The 18,176-nt window shown below is 53.4% G+C and overlaps 1 protein-coding gene across 4 annotated transcripts in view; it reads right to left on the reverse strand.

The window, feature by feature from the left end:
* Positions 1-18,176, reverse strand: part of sm (heterogeneous nuclear ribonucleoprotein L) — a 131,261-nt gene that overhangs the window by 18,592 nt on the left and 94,493 nt on the right. For all 4 annotated transcript variants that reach the window (XM_077666594.1, XM_077666593.1, XM_077666592.1 and 1 more), the window contains exon 6: positions 272-335. In XM_077666594.1, coding sequence (XP_077522720.1) covers positions 272-335 — 64 coding nt within the window. The remainder of the gene's footprint in view (positions 1-271; positions 336-18,176) is intronic.

Genomic DNA, 18,176 nt, shown 5'->3' on the forward strand with positions numbered 1-18,176 from the left:
AAACATGCTAGGGGGTTCCTTTTCTGATCTGAGCCAACCCTGTACCGCAAGTAAGAAATAGTGCGACAACTCGCACACTAGCCAACCTCAGCAATAATCGTACAACAAACAAAAAAGCAGCGGGAGCAGCAATGGCACAGGTCATCTTTTGTTGGATAGTAAATTCGTTAAGAGGCCTACATTAAAGATGCAGAGCAAAAAATGTATCTGTATGCTTTAAACTCCGAAAAGAGTTAAAACCATACCAGTGAGAGACAGAGTCAGAACTTACCAAGGTTGGGGTTAGTGTAGTCCCAGCTGTCGTTGTCGTTCTTGTAGACGTTCAGTCTGGTTGGCTGCAGCAATACAGAGAAGAAAATAACAGTAAGACCCTACCTGCCTCAAGGCTTGAAGACCCTACCTGCCTCAAGGCTTGACTCCTTTAAGTGTCAAATTCATGTAAATGCACCCACTGATTCTTGCACTTTTCCATGAAATCACCCGCAAGGTACCTTCGCGTAATAATTATAGCCACAAACTTAGCTGAAAGTCCTTTACCATGTTGCTCATTACAATTGGGCTTCTCCACACTGCTCAAGAGTAATAGCAGGCCTGCTTGGAAAAGTGGGGCCCTTCAGTCTATATATATTCATTATGAGAAGATGGTAAAAACGCACTACACATGACAGGGGCAAAGCTAGCATTCAGAAACAAGCGTTCGCGCACGCGGGCCGGTGCGCCAAAATGATGATGATGATGACCGAACGCGAAGCGGAATTAGGGAAAGGAGGTGGTTCCCAGGCCGCCAACGATCATCGCTGCGTGACAATAGCCGCGAAGGGTCCCAGTCACGCCATGGCGGTCCGTCAGAGCGAGTGCCAACAGTGTTCCCCATGGCGTGACGCGGGACCATCGAGCCGACGGTGACGACGACCACCACGGCGTTTGGAAGCCCTCCTTTCCCCCGTCTCCCCAATAGGGCACGGCTCGCACGCGACTTTGCGGCGCGCCGCACATGCTCGAAAGGTGAGGCACGCAGGTATTGTGTGCGTGCGTGTGTGCGAGGGCGTCGTGGAATAGCGCCGCGGCGCTGTCGCGTGACACGTCGAGGACGACGAGGAGAGACCGCGGGGATTCACCGACCCGACCCCCCCCCCCCCCCCCCCCGACCTCGAGGCCCCGGAGAGGGCGTGAACCGCCCAGCTAATGAACGTCAGTGTTCTTTAGGGGGCCCGCGAACAACGCGAGATGCTCGCGATCGCCGCCCTGGGATCGAATGATTCGCGGGCAAACGCAGCCGAGAAATAAGAATAACAAAGGAAGGGCGACGTGAGCAGGCCACAACGAGGGGCGTGGTGTATACGCTGACACGTTTCCTTTTCCCGGTTCCATCTTCTGCCTTTCTGACGTCACGAGACAGCTAAACGAGCACCGCAACTCGTCGGCTCCGGTATCGAGGCTGGCCAATGATATGGAAGGAAACGTGTCTCCTAGCAGTCCGGCAAACTTGTCAGCATCATCGTCATCAATCACGACACATGCCATCGCACCAAATGCCGCTAAATGTCAAGAATACAGCAGGCAGACGAGCACTCTACGGCAGCTGGGGAAAGGATGCGGCGAGGGAACTGGCACACCGGTTTCTCCTTCTCTCCTCGCCCGAACTTCACTGCACTGCACCACTGCCGCCAGGTCGACTCCACCCTAGGGCGGAGCGCCCCCAGTACGTCCTGGCTATACACACGTAGCAGCGCGCGCCCCTATATTTCAGCCGGCTTATCGGGTCGGCCGAGGGACCTGCGGAACGCGGTCACGGCTGGAAGAGCAAAAAGCGGCCACAGCGCCGCGCGCTCTCCGAGACGCCTCGGCGGCAGCGCTCTCTGCGCCGGCAATCGAGCCGCACAAAATCGGCCCCCTCCCTAGGCCGGCTTATGTTCCGTAGCACCGAAAAAACCGTGCAACGCAGCAGACCTCCAGCTGCCGCCAAACCCTTATGGGACGCAGGGTCGGGACGGCTAGATGCATATACCTCCCAGGATAAAAGCAGGCAGCCGACGCCAACGAAGAACGGTTGCACAGCTGCAATAACAGGCAGACGCTACTTTTTCCAGCTCGCGCGTTACACTACAGCGGCCGCTGCACCCCTGACACGCTTCGCGACACTGCACGCCGAGACGCCGGGCGGACCCGCAAGAGATGAAGATGGCGGGGGGGGGGGGGGGGGGGGGGGGGATCGGAAGGACGTGCCACCCATTTACAGCGCCCTTTCACCGCGCGGCGGGTAATGGAAACAGATGAGCGCGGACACGGTCCCGCGCCGAAGGAAGGACGCTCACCGCTACCGAAGCCTGCCCTTTGGAAATTTACATGGCACGCAAACTGTGAAAAGAGCGGTAAATTAAAAAAAAACGCCAAGAAATTACGCGTCCCCCTCAGATTAGCAAAGGAGGGATTGCGCCACGGCCGAGGCGACGTCCGTCCCCGTCTAGTCCAAACGTTGGCCTAGCTATAATGTTACACGATATGATACCCGACGTGCCTTGCGGGAAACAGCGCGTAAGCTGCAATGAGCGCCCGCACCTAACTCGGGAAATACGGCCCGATTTTTCTTTTTTTGGGGGAGGGTGGGGGGGGGGGGGCTGTACATAGACGCGCCCAACGTTGGATTCAAGTGCTGCTTTAAGGCGTTCCCTCGAATGCCCGTAAAGCACGATCACAGAAAAGCCCAGGGACCGACCAGGTCCTGCCAAGCGCAAACACGGTGCGTACCGAATCTCGAAGGACTAACCAGTAAAGTCCGGTTCGCTCGTCACCGGCATATAAATGTATAAAGACGCGGGCGCTGCGCTTTCGCCGACCATCACCGCAATGCTTACGGCAACCGCTTTAAAGGGCGGCTCAGAGTCACGGCGGTCAACGTTCCATTCACGCCACTGATCAGGTGCTTCCCGCAAACGCTACTTTCTTTCAGGACACACGCTAGGGGGAGGGGTATATAGAGAAAGAGACAGGCATCGGCGAAACGGAACAACGCGTGCAAAAGCGGTGCTATTTCTTTGCCCACCCCCTGTTATTTCCCATCAGAAAGACTAGAAAAAAACAGCGACGTTCAAGGTGCCTCACCAGGACGCACACACAGAGAGAGAGACTGAGCAGCACAACGTTCGCTTACTAAAGGCACCGAACGAGACTTGCTTCCTGGCGTTCCTTAAGCACAAAGGGCGACCGAGCGAGTACTTCACAGGACGGAGCGATAGTCATCCGGTGGTGCTCGCCAAATGAATGACCAAGGGCAGCGGCGTTCTATCCCTGCTGCCGCATTTCCAGCCCACCACTCTCCTATCGCGCCGTCCGTCTTAATTAAAGCCCCGAGAGAAACTGTCCAGGTCCGCGCTCGGCCGCCCGTCCACCGCCGCATTTCGTTGGCGTTTCTCTCTTCCCCCTTCCCGCACCCCAAGTCGCAATTAGAGAACAACGACGGTGCCGGAGCGCTATCTCGGGGCGAGAGATCTGGCAAAAAGACAGAAAAGAGAGCAGACCATCCTCTCTACGGTAGTATTCTCATCACTGGTCAGCCCAGTCTATTCCGGCAGGAGGCGGCACTTAACAAAAATGCCGGCACCACTGCAACACCAGCGGCGCAGCGAGCCAAAGCTTCGCCAAAGCGCGCTTCACGGCACAACCGCGAGCTGTGCGGTGAAGAACACTCGCGCTTCACCTCCACTTCCGTTTTACTTCGCTTTCCGGAACGGAACTTTTCTTTTTCCGTTCGGTTTTCATTTTTCTATCTTTCAGCCCCTCAAGTGGTCAAGCACTACTGAGCACCGCCTCTACAAAGACGCGCCCTGAACCCTGATCGTTTCCATCAAGACGGTTATTTTTCTTGGCTCCGGGGATTCGCTCCAATGCCTCCTCGTTTACACAATCAGAGCAATTCGTTTCAAAGTTTGTATTTTTTTTTCATCCACAGGCGTTTTCTTTGTAGGCGTGTACGCTGTGCTGCCCGCACCGGCGTCCGGGGCGCAGAAAACTCCTTCCGGCAATGAGCTCTGCGAAGCCATGCTCGACCACTTGAGAAACTAAAAGATAAAAAAAAACGAACGAAACAAGAAAGAGAAACGATTGCCGGAAAGCGGCGAACGGGAGTGGCGGGCGCACGAGCTAGTAGGGGGTGAAAGAGTCCTTTTTTTTTTACATTCCCTTTCCCCATGACTAACTGGACAAAACTTGCGATTTCGAAGAGATGACAAGTGCACATTCCCCACATCGTTTTTATGCGTGGGAACATAAGTTCCTCTTCTGATATTTTTTTTGCCTTTAGGAAACGGCGCAGAGACAAAAAGCCTCCTCCCCACACACACCACATACACAAAAGCGGGATAGCCGAGCAAAGAATCACGGGAAGAATAAGTGAACGACGACATGCAATAGTGCACTAAAGAACTGAACAAGAGAACGATCGAGGTGTCTCATCAGCACTGCATTCGAAAACACTTTAGCGGCGCGCTCCAGCAGGAAGAAAAAAAAAGAAGAAAACTTAAGGAATAAGAGGCTTTCTCAACGCGTTCTCGCGGCGCCTCATTTCACACATTTGAATATATGCGCGCAGACAGCGACAGCGGGGCCTTCCCCTTCTTTTCACTTACCAGACCGGGCCGGCTCGTGAGCGCAACTATTTACCCTGCACGGCTGAAAACGGTGCAGCACCGTCGAAATTAGAAGCAACGGAGTGCGGCAGGCGATGTACCGCATTCACCCAAACACAGCTACACCAATTTCCTCTGCAGCGAGGTGACAGGAGAGGGGAAGTCACAATTCTTCAATTGAAAAGAAAAAAAAAGTGAGCGAGCCAAGGCAGCGCGAAAATCGCGCTTTCAACGAGAAGAAAATATGACAACCTGCCACCGACGAAGAATTATCTATTCACGTAAGTGGCAAGCCGGCTTATCACAACGGATTTCAGCGCAAAAGCACTGACCAAGAATCGTGTGGCGTCCCTGACCTTGGGAGTGCAGTTTCGAGCCCGCTGCGGCGCGAACAAATCCGCTTCGCTGGCCACTGCGCGAGAGCACTATGCTATTGCCGCAGCCGATCACGGCTCGTTGTTGTTGCCTTCGTGCCATACCCACGACGGGGTCACGGCTCGTGTTACACTGCAACACACACTCGTGCTGTGCATTGAACATCGTCGCCTTCGTCAACTTCCATCTGCGGCACGCGCGGACAGATCAGATCAGCTTAACCTGGAAAGGAGCTTAACCGGAGTCTAACATGGCCGCCAGACATGCCGACGAACCAGCAAAGCAAAACCACGTGCCTAACTAGGCTAAACACATCCTACCGCACGTCAACTTTAACTACGTTAAAACCCATCCACTTTTCCAAAGAGATAGCGTTAAGGCTCACGTCTCCCGTTCTACAGGAAATACGTCGTCGTCGACCGGGGAGGGGAGGGGGGTCGGCAAGTCGAGCCATAGTGCGCCACAAAAAAAAGGACACATTATCATCAGAGTATACAAGAGTTTAAAACGCGTACGGTAAAATATGGGGAGTTGTCAGGGAACCTATATTCAACTCGACTTACATGCGTGTCAATACGGCACATATGCGCAGACGCGTTCGAAGACGCCGCGCTACGGCGCACAGCCGCTCCGTGATCGGCTGACGCCAGCTCTCGGTTCCGCAGCGTTGCGCGGTTTTTAACAAGACCAGGGGGAACGGCGCAGTGTCTCCCTCTTTCGACGAGAAAGCAGACCAAGACTTGCCCGATACCGTACGGGAGGGGGCACTGTGAGTTAAGCTTCACTTCGACAAGGCGAGGCTTGGGAAGAAAAAAAACCGCGGCAGTCAGCGTTTAGAAATTCACTCAAGACGCAGCGTTTTTCGCCCCTGCCCGGCCAATTAAGAGGGCCGCGTCGGCGTCATGAATAATCTAGCGCATTACAGCTCGATACGCATACACTTATTTTCTTCTCCGGGGACGCACGCGTTACTAAAGGACTTCATTGCAAAGAGGCTGTACGGTGCGTATATAGCACGTACAGGGGGAAGAGAGTTACGAAACAGGGCAATGAACCTTGCCGACTTCTGCAGTTCACACGAGCTGATGTTATTCCAAACATATGCGAAATTATGAAAAAGAAGGGAGGAATACCGCGGAATGCTGCGGACAGTGGGCGCATTTTTCGAGCAATTCGCGACAAGGTATCTCAACCGCGCAGCATTTTTGCGTCACTTCACTGCACTTCGCCTAACCTGCCACGAGTAAACCCGACTTAAAATGAAACAATGTTTTGGCGCTTTCTGGCCTAAATTAGCCAGTGCGTCAATAAATCCTCAACTATATCCAACAAAGCCAAAGAAGTAAAATATAAAAAATAGCAATAATCTTCACTCATCTGTGCCCGGATTAGCGTTCACGTTTGTCCAACAAGCCCCAGAAAGTGACAAACAATAAAAACAAGAACTACAAACTGAAGGACGACAAGGATTAAAATGGGGAAAAAAAGATGAAAAAAGTAAGAGACCTTGTCGGCAGCCACCTCATTCCGGTGAACGGACATCAGTCACGAGAATGCAAGGAGTGATGAAAATAAGTGATTTCAGAAACGATCACGCCTCAACGAAAAAATAAAAAAAGGAGCAGCGACCGAGCGCTGGCAGCCAATTGAATCCGCTGTCCGAGCAGCCGCGTTTTTCATTCTGACGCGCGCCTCCTCGTCCGTATGCATACATATTGCTTCATTGGCGGCCGGGAGATGGGCGCGAGTTCGCAAGCAAGAGCGGCACTCAATCCTGAAGAGGCCATGGGACACCGCGACAAATCTCTCAAGAAACGCTAACGCAAGAAATGCTCGCGGAACCCCCGTGGCGACCCGCTGTCACGCGAACGCATCGAGCCCGCCTCCCCTTCTGCGCGAGCAACACGAAGGAACGACCGCGAGAGCTAGCGACGTCGGATTGAGTGCACACGAAACGTGAAAGGGACAGACTCAAATACCAACGCGGTGACTAGTCGGCGAGAATGTGAACGGGAGTCGCTATCAGTTTGGAAGATCCGTTCGCCACTTGTAATGTTGCGAGTGCAATGTGCTCAAGGGAATGTCTCCCAGGGTGGAATAAATACCTTACCTCTGAAGCAATTATTCCCTCCATTACTCCACCTTGAGGGATCGCTCTGGAAAGTTGCTTATTACTACTTCTACGGTGGACACAAGCAGCATTCCCACTTCCAGTTGGACAATAAACTCGACCTCGCCTTGACTACAACACATACACATACAACAATGGGGTGGGGGGCTTTCTTTTCATGTTACTCTAGAGCCATTGCCGAAAAAAGAAAGCGCTTGCTCCAGCGCCGTGCACTCAGGCCGACCTGCCAAGAACGACGCCGGGGCCGCACACTTTTGAGTGCCGAGCAAACAGCCAGGGCCGCGGCGCTCTCAAAGTCGGGGGAAACAAAAAAAAAAAACCTTCCCCCAGCACACGCCTGTCCATGCTCTTTCCAACTTTTTTTTTTCTCGCGCCACAGAGAGTGGCCCCTACGCCACACAATAAATAAATAAAAAAAGAGCGGCAAAATGCGAGTGAACCGTTACCGAGACGCTCTCCACACCACCACCACACTCCCCGGTGGAAGCAGGTCTTTCCGTCGCCTCCTCCCCCTACCCACCAGGGAAGGAAGCAGGGTACACACGGCACACCTGTGCCTCGCAAGGATAGAGGGGAGGGGAGGGGGGTAATACGAGACCGTGCGCAGCAGCGGGGAACGACGTGGACGCAAAGAAGGGTAAGGGTGGGGGGGGGGGGGGGGGAGAGAGAACAACCTGACAACGCGGTCGTCGAGTGCGCTCGGGTTCCGGCGTACCCAAGACAATAACGTCGCCCGGGGTCTGCGACCGTCCGCCGCGCCGTGACAGGCACGACGTACGATATACGTGTCACGGCGCCACTCACAAAGCGTCCCCGCTACGCCTTCATGGCTCATACTTATTTGTATATACTTCCTACCTGACCTCAGACACGCGCAAAACCAACGATAACGCATGCTCCTGCACACATCTCTTATCGTGTAAATGGTGCATTTGCGTACAGTACCTATCCCCCTATCCTCTCTTCCTGTACCGTCACCTCTTTCATTTCACTTCTCCATTCTGCCTGCTATCATTTACTTCCGCATCCCCAGCTCAGGTGCTTCAGTATCGATGGCAGATGCCGGGGCTAGCAAAAATCTTTTCCCTCCTTTTTACTATTATTTTAATAAGCCACTTACTGCTTACTGATAATAAGCTACTACTGCACGCAATGCAAGCGCTGGAATGTGAGCGTGTGCAGTCTATGTTCGCTGCTTGCGTTCCCACTTGCGTTGCGCTCATTTAAATACAACTACGAATCAACTCGCGCAGCTTGCTGTTTTGGTGTGCTTTGCTCCTGCGCCCGGTATCAATAGTAAGCGCACTAACCAATATAACGTCCGAAGTCGGAAGAAACTCCCAACCGACTCAGTGCGTCTGGCGCGACGTGCGCGCGCATGTGTGCACAGGGTTCTATGACGCATAAGTGGCAATTATGCTCCGAACACAAAAAAAAAAACTCACCATTGGTAGCGCTCTCAAGAAATTGCAACAACTCGCGATAAGTCCCAAGAGTAAGCTGTAGAGGAGAAGATTGTACGCGTCCCAAAGTGCTGCGAATTTCCCTCTTCTTAGCCTTCCGAGTATCTTCTGCACGAAATTCAACACGGTTTACTGCGACCACTGCACCACGGCACACAGTTCACCAAGAGGCTTTCCATTCGCAGAGGATCGGCTATGCCAGACGCAATTCACTGCCGCTAAGCCAAGTGGTCCGCCGTTGCTCTCCCAGTTCACTCTCTCTACCAGCCCCTAGCAATCTTTGTGCGCAATATCTGCTTCCTCCAGTTTGCCCTGGTGATCTCGTGCAGCACACGCGTCGGGTCTATCGCCGGCGGCTACACATAGATGACTAGGGACCCATAATAGCGCTATTTAATGCGCTCATCGCTTTCGGAGATGAGGGGACCACATCCGCGGTCGTCGCATAGCCGCGACAATTTCCCAGCGAGTCCGCGAGAATAGGACTGCTGAAAAAAAAATTGGTTTTTGGGGAAAGGAAATGGCACAGTATCTGTCTCACATATCGGCGGACACATGGACCGCGCCGTAAGGAAAGGGATGAAGGAGGAACTAAGAGAAGAAGAAAGGAAGAAAGAGGTGCCGTAGTGGAGGCATCCGGAATCATTTCGACCACCCGGGAATCTAAGATGCGCCTCCATCAAAACGCTGCCGCCGTGGTCGGGTTCGAACCCGGGTACTCCGGATCATTACCCGAGCGTCCTAACCACTGTGCCACCGCGGCGGGTAATGGAACCGATCGACATCCGTGGAGCACTCTCGCTTCTGCCACCGCAACGGCGGTGTTCCAAGCCAGAAACTTCCGACCCCACCTCAACGCCTACAAGTACCCGTCGTCGAAGCTGCCGCCCTCGAAATCCCGGGCACGCGCGCCAGAATTCCTACCCGGAGAGAGAGAGTGTCCAATCACAGGGCGCCTCGCAAAACACTCGCCGCGCACTCGACGAACGCGTCGCATATCTACGCCTCCGCCCCTCGCGCCGCGTTCCGGAATTACACTCGTCACGAACCGCCAAATTTAGTCCAGACCGACACTCGAATCACGCCGCCAGAGAGCTACGGCACGCATGGCTTGTTACCTCTAAGCCAGGCAGCGTATACGAGCACAAAACACGTAGGTTTGAACGTGCACTCCGCCGAACAAACGAGCGCGACAACAGATTCGCAGATCGAAAGGGCGCAGAGGGTGAGCGTCGGAGGAACTCCAAACCAGAGACGTCAACAGTCGCAGAAAGATGGAAACGCGGCCGACTCGCATGCAATACGCCAGTTCCGTGTGGAGCTTTTTTCGTTCGTCTATTGCTATTTGTATTTTTTTGCGCTTTTTCACTGCAAAACCTCTGCTGTCAGTGGCTCCCGCGGGCTTCGGAAAAGGCGAGACGGCAGACAGGCCAGGCCCGCGCCAAACTACCGCACACAAGAAATCAAAGAGGACGCGGGAGGAATTTTCAATCAAGCGACGTCGTCGGAAACGCAGCGACTTTGACCCGAAAGGACTGCGTTTCCCGCTCGGAGACTTCATTCGAGACGTCAGAACCGACGAGAAAATCCGCTCGTAATCGCATCAGCGTCTCTCGCTCTCGGGACAGGATAGTTCGTTTTCTGTTTCGGAAGGCTTTTCGTCCGTTCGCCTCTCGGCCCATCGCACTCTTTCCATTGTTGCGTTCAAAGTCCTGGGCACGCGCGATCCGTTTATCTGCCCGGCGTAGTTTCGAAACCGTCGAACCTAAGCGAAACTCGGGGGATTCGCGAGGAGCAGCCGTGTTCTCTGGATAAAGCAAGATTACACCCCCCCCCCCCCCGTTTTTTTTTGTTTCTGGCGAGTAACATTCCTTTCAAAGAGCGCGAAAAGCGATACGGACCAATCGACCAAAGGAAAAAGAACAGTGCGCGTCCAACGAGCCTGCCGACTCGTCGTCGGTTTAAGAAGTCTCCTCGCGTCACCCGAAGCTCGGTTTTCGCGCATCTTAATACCCCTGTCACACGGGCACTTTCGATCCTCATCGAGTCAATGCTCATCGAACTCAATGCAGATCGAAGGGTTGTCACATGGCCACTTTCAAGCGCAATCGAGCTGGATCCTGCTTGACTATATGCCGACTCCTGAAGAGCGCTTGAGGTTTCAAGCACAGTCGAAAGCACTCTCGCTCTCACTAAGCTATAAAAATAAACGCTAGTTAACAAAACAGAACCGGAAGTGTTATTGTTGTAACTATTAAAATTCAAGACATCATTAGGCACTACGCCTGCTTTTATGAAAACATTTATAATCTCAGCACCACGCTCCAAGCTTCGCCGTCAGGATAAACTAAGATGGCGTGGTCTTCCTCGTCTGCGCGCAAACCGTGGAGCGAGCGTGAGACAGCCGCTCCCATCGACTACTGGCAAGAGCGCCTAGATGATTTGCGGCGCCAGAAAATAAACGCCGCAGTGTACGCGGAAATCGCGGATGCACTGCGGACGGATTTGGCTGCCGCTGCCTTGACTGCACAGTGTTGCCGGACATCACCATGTTACGGCTGTCGGCGGAACATTTGGTTTGGTTTATGGGGGTTTAACATCCCAAAGCGAATCAGGCTATGAGGGACGCCGTAGTGAAGAGCTCCGGAAATTTTCGACCACCTGGGGTTCTTTAACGTGCACTGACATCGCACAGCGCACGGGCCCCTATAATTTCGCCTCCATCGAAACTCGACCGCCGCGGCCGGGATCGAACCCGCGTCTTTCGGGCCAGCAGCCGAGCGCCATAGCCACTCGGCCACCGCGGCGGCTGGCGGAACATTTTGCGCCCCCTAACATACACGAGGAGATCTTCTCAATGATCACTGAGAACTCCCGTGTAGCAGCGGATGCTTCGAGCGTGCTCGACAATCTCGATGCAGATGGAGTTCAATGAGGATCGAAAGTGCCCGTGTGGCAGGGGTGCCTTAGACTTGCACCTGATGTATGAAACAACGAATAGTTCCTCCCAGGTCCGTTCCAATTATGGCTGGCCTGCGCGACTCTGGCCGCGAAACTAATCCAAGTTCGCCCAAGCCTGTGCGCAATCAACAGGCAGAGTCCACTCTAACGTAAACTGCACCACTCTTAGAATTCGGCGATATTCGAAGATTCAATTATATATAGACTGGAGGTAAAGCATGCCAAGTGTTTTTGCGCTATCAATTAAAATAGTGACCGACTATTGAATTTTAGGCTTCTCACAGCACCGAAGAAATGCCGGAAAGTTAGGTGCGACGTCACGGAAGTTATGATTTCAAATTACCGCTGTCGTCAACCACACCCTTCCTTGACTCAGCTGATGCTGCCAAACAACCTTCGGCGGGCTTTGGCTTCCGTGGCGTAGGTTTTTTTTTCCCCCTTCAAAGCAAGCCTTATGCGTTGGAAATGCACCGGTACCTTCGATGACGGCATCAGGAATAACAAAGGCGAGACATAAAACGGGTCGTGAGTGAAATACCTGAGTGAATTCAGTACACCTCGCTACTACTCAGGCAAAAGAAAAGGTAAGGATCCCGCCTGCCTCTTTGAGATAAAGCTCGCTAATACAGATGTCTCAGCAAATCCGAAACTCCCTGGCTTACAGGAATCCTCGGACACAGCCGACTAGGTTTTTTTTAAATCTCGAACTAGCAAAAGCAAGCTCCTGGTTGACACAGGATGAAATGAAAAAATATGCGGCGGATTAAAAATAAAAGAAAACGAATCCTCGAGAGCCCCGGTTTCAACGGAGCAAGGCAGCGGAAACAGACAATCGGCAAAACTTGAAATCCCGGCTACGTCTCCATCCCCCCCCCCCCCCCAAAAAAAAAGGGGGAGGGGGGGGGGGCTGGAAGGTCTGTATTCGCGGACAAATAATCCTCTCTCCTAGGGCAAGAGGATAAAGATGTTCCTCTCGAGAGCTCATTCGGAAGGACCAGGCTCCGTTATAAAAGGAAACAAAATAAAACAATACCGAAAGAACCGGTGGATTTTCGTTCCCAAGAAAACGGACAAGCATCAGAGGAAGAAAAAGAAACAGCAAAGAAGAGAAGAGCCCCGAGAGAACAAGCTCCCGAAGCACATGAGGCTTTCCCGCCAGACACCCAATCTTCACAGAGAAGACGACTCTACAGGGACTGTGGGATCGTAAAAAACAATTCATCCAGGAGATAAAAAAATATGAAAAACCAGATAGAAATAGAGAGAAAATTTTATACGGGACACAGAACAGTACAGACACCCAGAGGGCGTCTTCAGAAGCGGCGGACCGTGCGGAGGCTCCCCAAAGCGCGCAAGACGGGGCAGGCAGCTCATTCCCGCCGTCGGAGGCTTTCCCGTGATCAGATGAATCGACAATGAATTGCTGGCGCGAAACGCGACGCCTCCCCTTCGTGCGACGACACAGAGAACAAAAGGAGGCAGCAGATCTGAACAATGCGGCGACGGCTGGTGCGCTGCCGCGTCGATGCCCCCCTCATCTTGGCTTTAACGCTGTCGCAGTCGACAACGCCAATCCCCTGGAGTGCTCGCGCGACAGATGAAAATAGAAAACTATTTTTTTTTTACCTATCAGGCTTCACCGCCTTAGCCGCCGATCATTGCCTCTTCGCTCAGCCGCACGCCCCCGCGCAACTTCGTCTCGGGGCGGATTACTAACACGCAGAGGCCGCTCGGGGCAGCCAGCCGAAGAGTTGTAATCTCCGTTCGACGTATATTTCGCACGGTTCGCGCACTTCTCCCCGCGAACACGTGTGGCGCGCGCGTCACCTCGCACCACAATTCGACCGACGCCACGGCGCGGGAAATTCGACGGTCGGCCACCGCTGAAAAGAGAAATTGATACAGTAACTGAACAGGAATGAATGGTGGATCGCTATACGGAAGAGGTATTGCCTGACTGCAAATATAAAAGCCACATTTCTTTTTTCCAATACTTTCCTCCTGCCACTGCTAGGACAACACAAGCCAGTGGAGGCACCGGAAATCCCCTGCTTCTGAGGACAATAAAGCACCAAACAAACTGGCAGCGACGCGGTGAGATTCTAGTTTGGAGAGTGGGAAAAAAAATGGACGCAACGAACGGTACGCTGGACGACAGCTGTTCACGCATGCACAAATTGAGCAAAGACCGTCGTACCGGGACCGGAAACTGCCCGCGTGGTGGTGCACCAATGAAGAAGAAAATACAGCCGACTCTCGATAACTCGAAGATAATCGATAATCTGTTCGAATTATACGCTCCAATTGAAGGGAAGCCTTTTTAACTTTTTAACCGCCAACCCTACGTTCCGCTGCTCGCACCGCCAAGAAAGACGAGTTACGGCTGGCAATTTCGTAGCTTGCAATTTTCCATATTAGAGGGCGATAGCTGCCCCCCCCCCCCCCCGCGCGCACGCACGCACACGCACACGCACACACACACACACACACACACACACACACACAAAATCCCTTTCGCGCATTTAGGGCGTTTCGAGCGTGACAACAGTAATGGCGTCACTCATGAAGAATGATGTCGAGGGGACGTCCGAAAAAAAAAAAGTAAAGCTGCTTCATCGCGTTAAGGAACGAGTCAATCACCCAACGATGAGACGTGCCAGAGAAAACCGCGGCCCCGAAATAAGCGAGGTCGGGAAGCGTCGATAAAGAGTTCGTGCCTCGCGAAGAGGCGAAGCGCGCATGCGCTGCAAGCAGCCGCTACAGCGCCGCACAGGAGAGCCTGTCTGGAACCCGGAAGTGGAACGTGAAACTCCCGAAATTCGACGATGTCGCAAAGAAGAAAGCACGCGAACCAAAGAAAAAAAAAAGCTGGCACCGCGAACACGACTAATGGATAAGTAGAGGGGGATTTAAAAGGCGTGCTAAAAAAAAATAACATGATGGAAGTCAAAGAAGTCCGAAGCCGGAGATCCAGCGAAAAAAGAAAACCCGAAAACTGAAGACGCGACGAGACCGGCCCCGTCGAAGTGCGTCGCACAGCAGTAGTCGCCCGGACGGAATTAATCTCTGGCTCCTCCATTAAGGGCGTGCGCCGTGACAGCCCGCCGAACACACCCCCGGGAACGCGTACAACATCCGTGTATTGCCATTATTAAAATCGTCGAATCGGATAACCGAGGTCGAGTAGGGAGAATAAAGGTCTCCCTTATTTTTATTTCGGGAAAATAGGCTTAATGCAGAGGGGACAATCGAGAAACGACGGTGATCCACTCTTCCTTCGGGAAAGCGACAAAAAAAAAATCGCGGACAGGAAAAGGGAGGATCAATCTTTTGAAAAGGGGACGATGCGGAGAGGGAGCCCGTCAGGAATGTACCTCGCCGAGAGAGAACGAAACTGAGGTGCATTCCAGGGATGTTGGGAAAAGGGGGAGGCGAGAAGGACGGGAAGAGCGGGAGCAAAAAGGGAAGGCAAGGAGAGCCGAGTAGTTTCCTGGCTTTGAGGAGTCGGCAGGAGTGGAACGGGAAATAAAGGCCCAAAGGGAAAGGAGGGGGAGATTCCCTCCCCTGAATCTTTCATGAGGAACCGTCCGTGAGCGAGAATAGGGAAACGACAGCGCACGGAGGCTGACAACAAAGGGCTCGGCGAAAGTTCGCCGCCGCTTTGGCCCTATGGAAACGGCGGCGCACGACAGCTACCGGGCAGAATAAAGCGCACGACTTCATCCCCTCCAAAAAAGGGAGGGCTGCTGATCTGTCGTTCGATGGATGGCGGAGACGACGTCGGGCTTGACGGACGGCGCAGCTACCCCTTCGGCAGCTGTGTATAATATTTACACTGGGACGCCCGCGGGGTATAAATGACTCCGAGGCACGGCGCTGCGTCGAGTAGCGTAGTCACGATTACATTCGTCTTTGATCCCCCGCAGGTTGGACTGAAAGGCAGACGTGGCCGTTACATTAGAACACAGGGTACAAATACGTCGATATATTTGCAGCCACGGCTGGCACACACAAAAAAAAAATAAGGAATTATCGGAACTGACCGGGACAGCAACTTTTGATTCCTTGGAAGTTCACTGGTCACCGCGTCACGTGATTCTAAAATTTACCCCCTGGTTTATTGCTCCGAGAAGTTTTCGCCCATTTCCGAGTGCGACCGTTTTCAAACAAACCAAATTGAAACAACTCTCTGCTCCGCGCGGTCGAAGGCAAGTCAAAAGCCTGAAACGTCGTTTATAAAACCGGCGCATCTTTTTTTTCTTCTTTTATTTCGTTCCTTCACTCATTCCTTTTGCCAAGCCGCCCACCAAAGCAATACCTTACGCGCCAGCGATCCAAAAGAAGCGCACAACTTCCGAGGAGCCTGCCTCCCAAGCTGCGAGAAGCGGCGAGCTCGTTCCTAACACGCACATACCGGATGCAAACGAATGCGGCAAGCACGGCCCGCCCCTTGGCGCGTTCGAACGAGTATGCAAACACCGCGGCCAAGCAAAGCGGCGTTCTCGGCGGCGCGCATTTTTCGCACGCGCCTGCACCGTCGCCACGTGTCGGCATACCAACGAGATACAAATCTTCCCCGTTAAGGCCGCCTCCCCTCCCCTCCGCCTCTTCGGCGCAGATTCCGAAAGCAGATAGGCAAGAACAAGGGGCTGAGGCTGGCGCGCCGACGCGCACGGGAGAACGGAGCGCGATACAAAAGGCGCGCCGCCGCGAAAAGGGAAAAATAAATTGGGGAAACGAGGAAGGAAAGACTGTAAGAAGCCCAGAGTCCTTCGGAGGAAAAGGCCGAGCGCACGCGTAAACGGCAGAGACCAGGAAGCCCCGTCTGCCTGCGCCCAAACGGGAGCGCTCCCTAATAAAGGAACGGGATAATAATAAGGCAGGATGAAGCAAGTGCGCGCGCGCAAGGCGAACACGTGCATCTTGTAGCCTCTTACAACACACACAAAAAGGAGATAAAAAGGCAGTGGACAACAAGCCCGACCGTGATGGGGATAAAGGACGGGGGAAAAAGCACGGAGAATGGCCGGCTGACGGTTACGGAGAACAGAAGCGGCCACGGCAATGGCGCGGCGTAAACAATGCATAAATCAGCACCACTGCACACACCCGACGGCACCAAGAAGCGCACACATGCGCGCACGTACTATATACTCCATCCCATAACCAACGTGCAGCACTGCCAAAGGCAGAAACCTACTCAGCCAATCAGGAGCGCGCGTTAAACGTGCTCCTCCGCGCCTAGTCTGCTTGCGGCGTACACAGATATGACTAGAAAAAAAAAGTATAAATCGGCGCTGTCTACGAGCCATAAGCGTACGCACGCTTACGTACGCTAAACGCAAGCATTTTGCGAGACGTTTCGCCATTTTAGTTCAGCGTATGCACGCGGAGAAGCAATAATGATGACGATGATGCCGCCATTTTGGAAACGTTATTTTACAGCACGCAAGAATCGCGCACACTAAACTCGGGAAACAGAGTCTGGCGCGTGCGCACTTCAAAGCACGCTACGTTATCCCATATGGCCGTGTGCCTATTTTAGACTGCCACTACATTCCGCAGCGTCAGAACGTTGCCTGTGCACTCATGACAGCTTTGGTAGCGCTGCAAGGAACTACTGGGATGGAGTCATGGAATATATGGCTCTGGCGTACGCGAAGTGTGGGAAAGGGAGCAAAGGAGAGGCGCGGCGGTAACTCTGGTGGGTAGCCACCTGAACCGCGACACGACAGAAGGGACGAAGAGGAGGGAAGGGGGGGCTCCGCAAGCAGGAAGAAGGGCGTGCAGGTAGACAGGAACACGCGGTAGACGAGAGAATCCCCTCCAGACGTACACTGCGCAGAATGGAGAGCGAGAGACACACACGGGAAACTTTAGGGCTTGAGAGAACGTCGAGGAAACGAGAGAAACTGTTCACAGTGCGAATCGGTCACACAATTCCGGTGAAGAGAGGGGGCGACGACGAATAACAAAAGACACGCCCCTGCCACCAGGAAAGCACAGAGAAGACGAGTCCAGGCTGGCGGGTAGAAAGTAGGGATAAACCAAAACCCGACAGCTAGGAGGAAAAAGACACTCGTTGCGCGTGCCAACAAGACCGACCCCAGCTGGGAAAACAAAGGAGCCAAGGGGAAAACACTTCGGCGGGAAAGGGGCTGCGGAGGAGAACGAATCCTTAGCCACGACACGTGCTCCATCTCTCTGGGGGGAGGGGGCAGCAGCTGTGACGCACACTTCGCGGCGCCTGTCGAGGGCGATCTACGGCGATGTGATGTACGAGCGACGGATCGCTCTGGAAACGATCTCTCTGTCGCCTTCCCGTCAACGCGTCGCAATTTACGTCGCGGGAGCGGCACAGATCATGCCATACACGTTCATCGCGTGATGCTTGCGTAATTGTATCCTCGCAGGGCGTCCGAAAAATATCCGCCCGACAGCGTTAATGAAGACACGTTCATCAAGTCTGGTCGTTACAAAGAAAGTGCACTAGAATATATGCGGGGTTTGGCGCGGATATCACTCCAGGACGGGACAGAAACTGTAGAAGCTTGGGCAAGATGGTGTGACGTGGTTTTTCAGCAGCGCAGGGGACAAAGGACGTGACACTTGTCCCGTCCT

The sequence above is a fragment of the Amblyomma americanum genome, chromosome 5, assembly GCF_052857255.1.
Source record: "Amblyomma americanum isolate KBUSLIRL-KWMA chromosome 5, ASM5285725v1, whole genome shotgun sequence".
Lineage (NCBI taxonomy): Eukaryota > Metazoa > Arthropoda > Arachnida > Ixodida > Ixodidae > Amblyomma > Amblyomma americanum.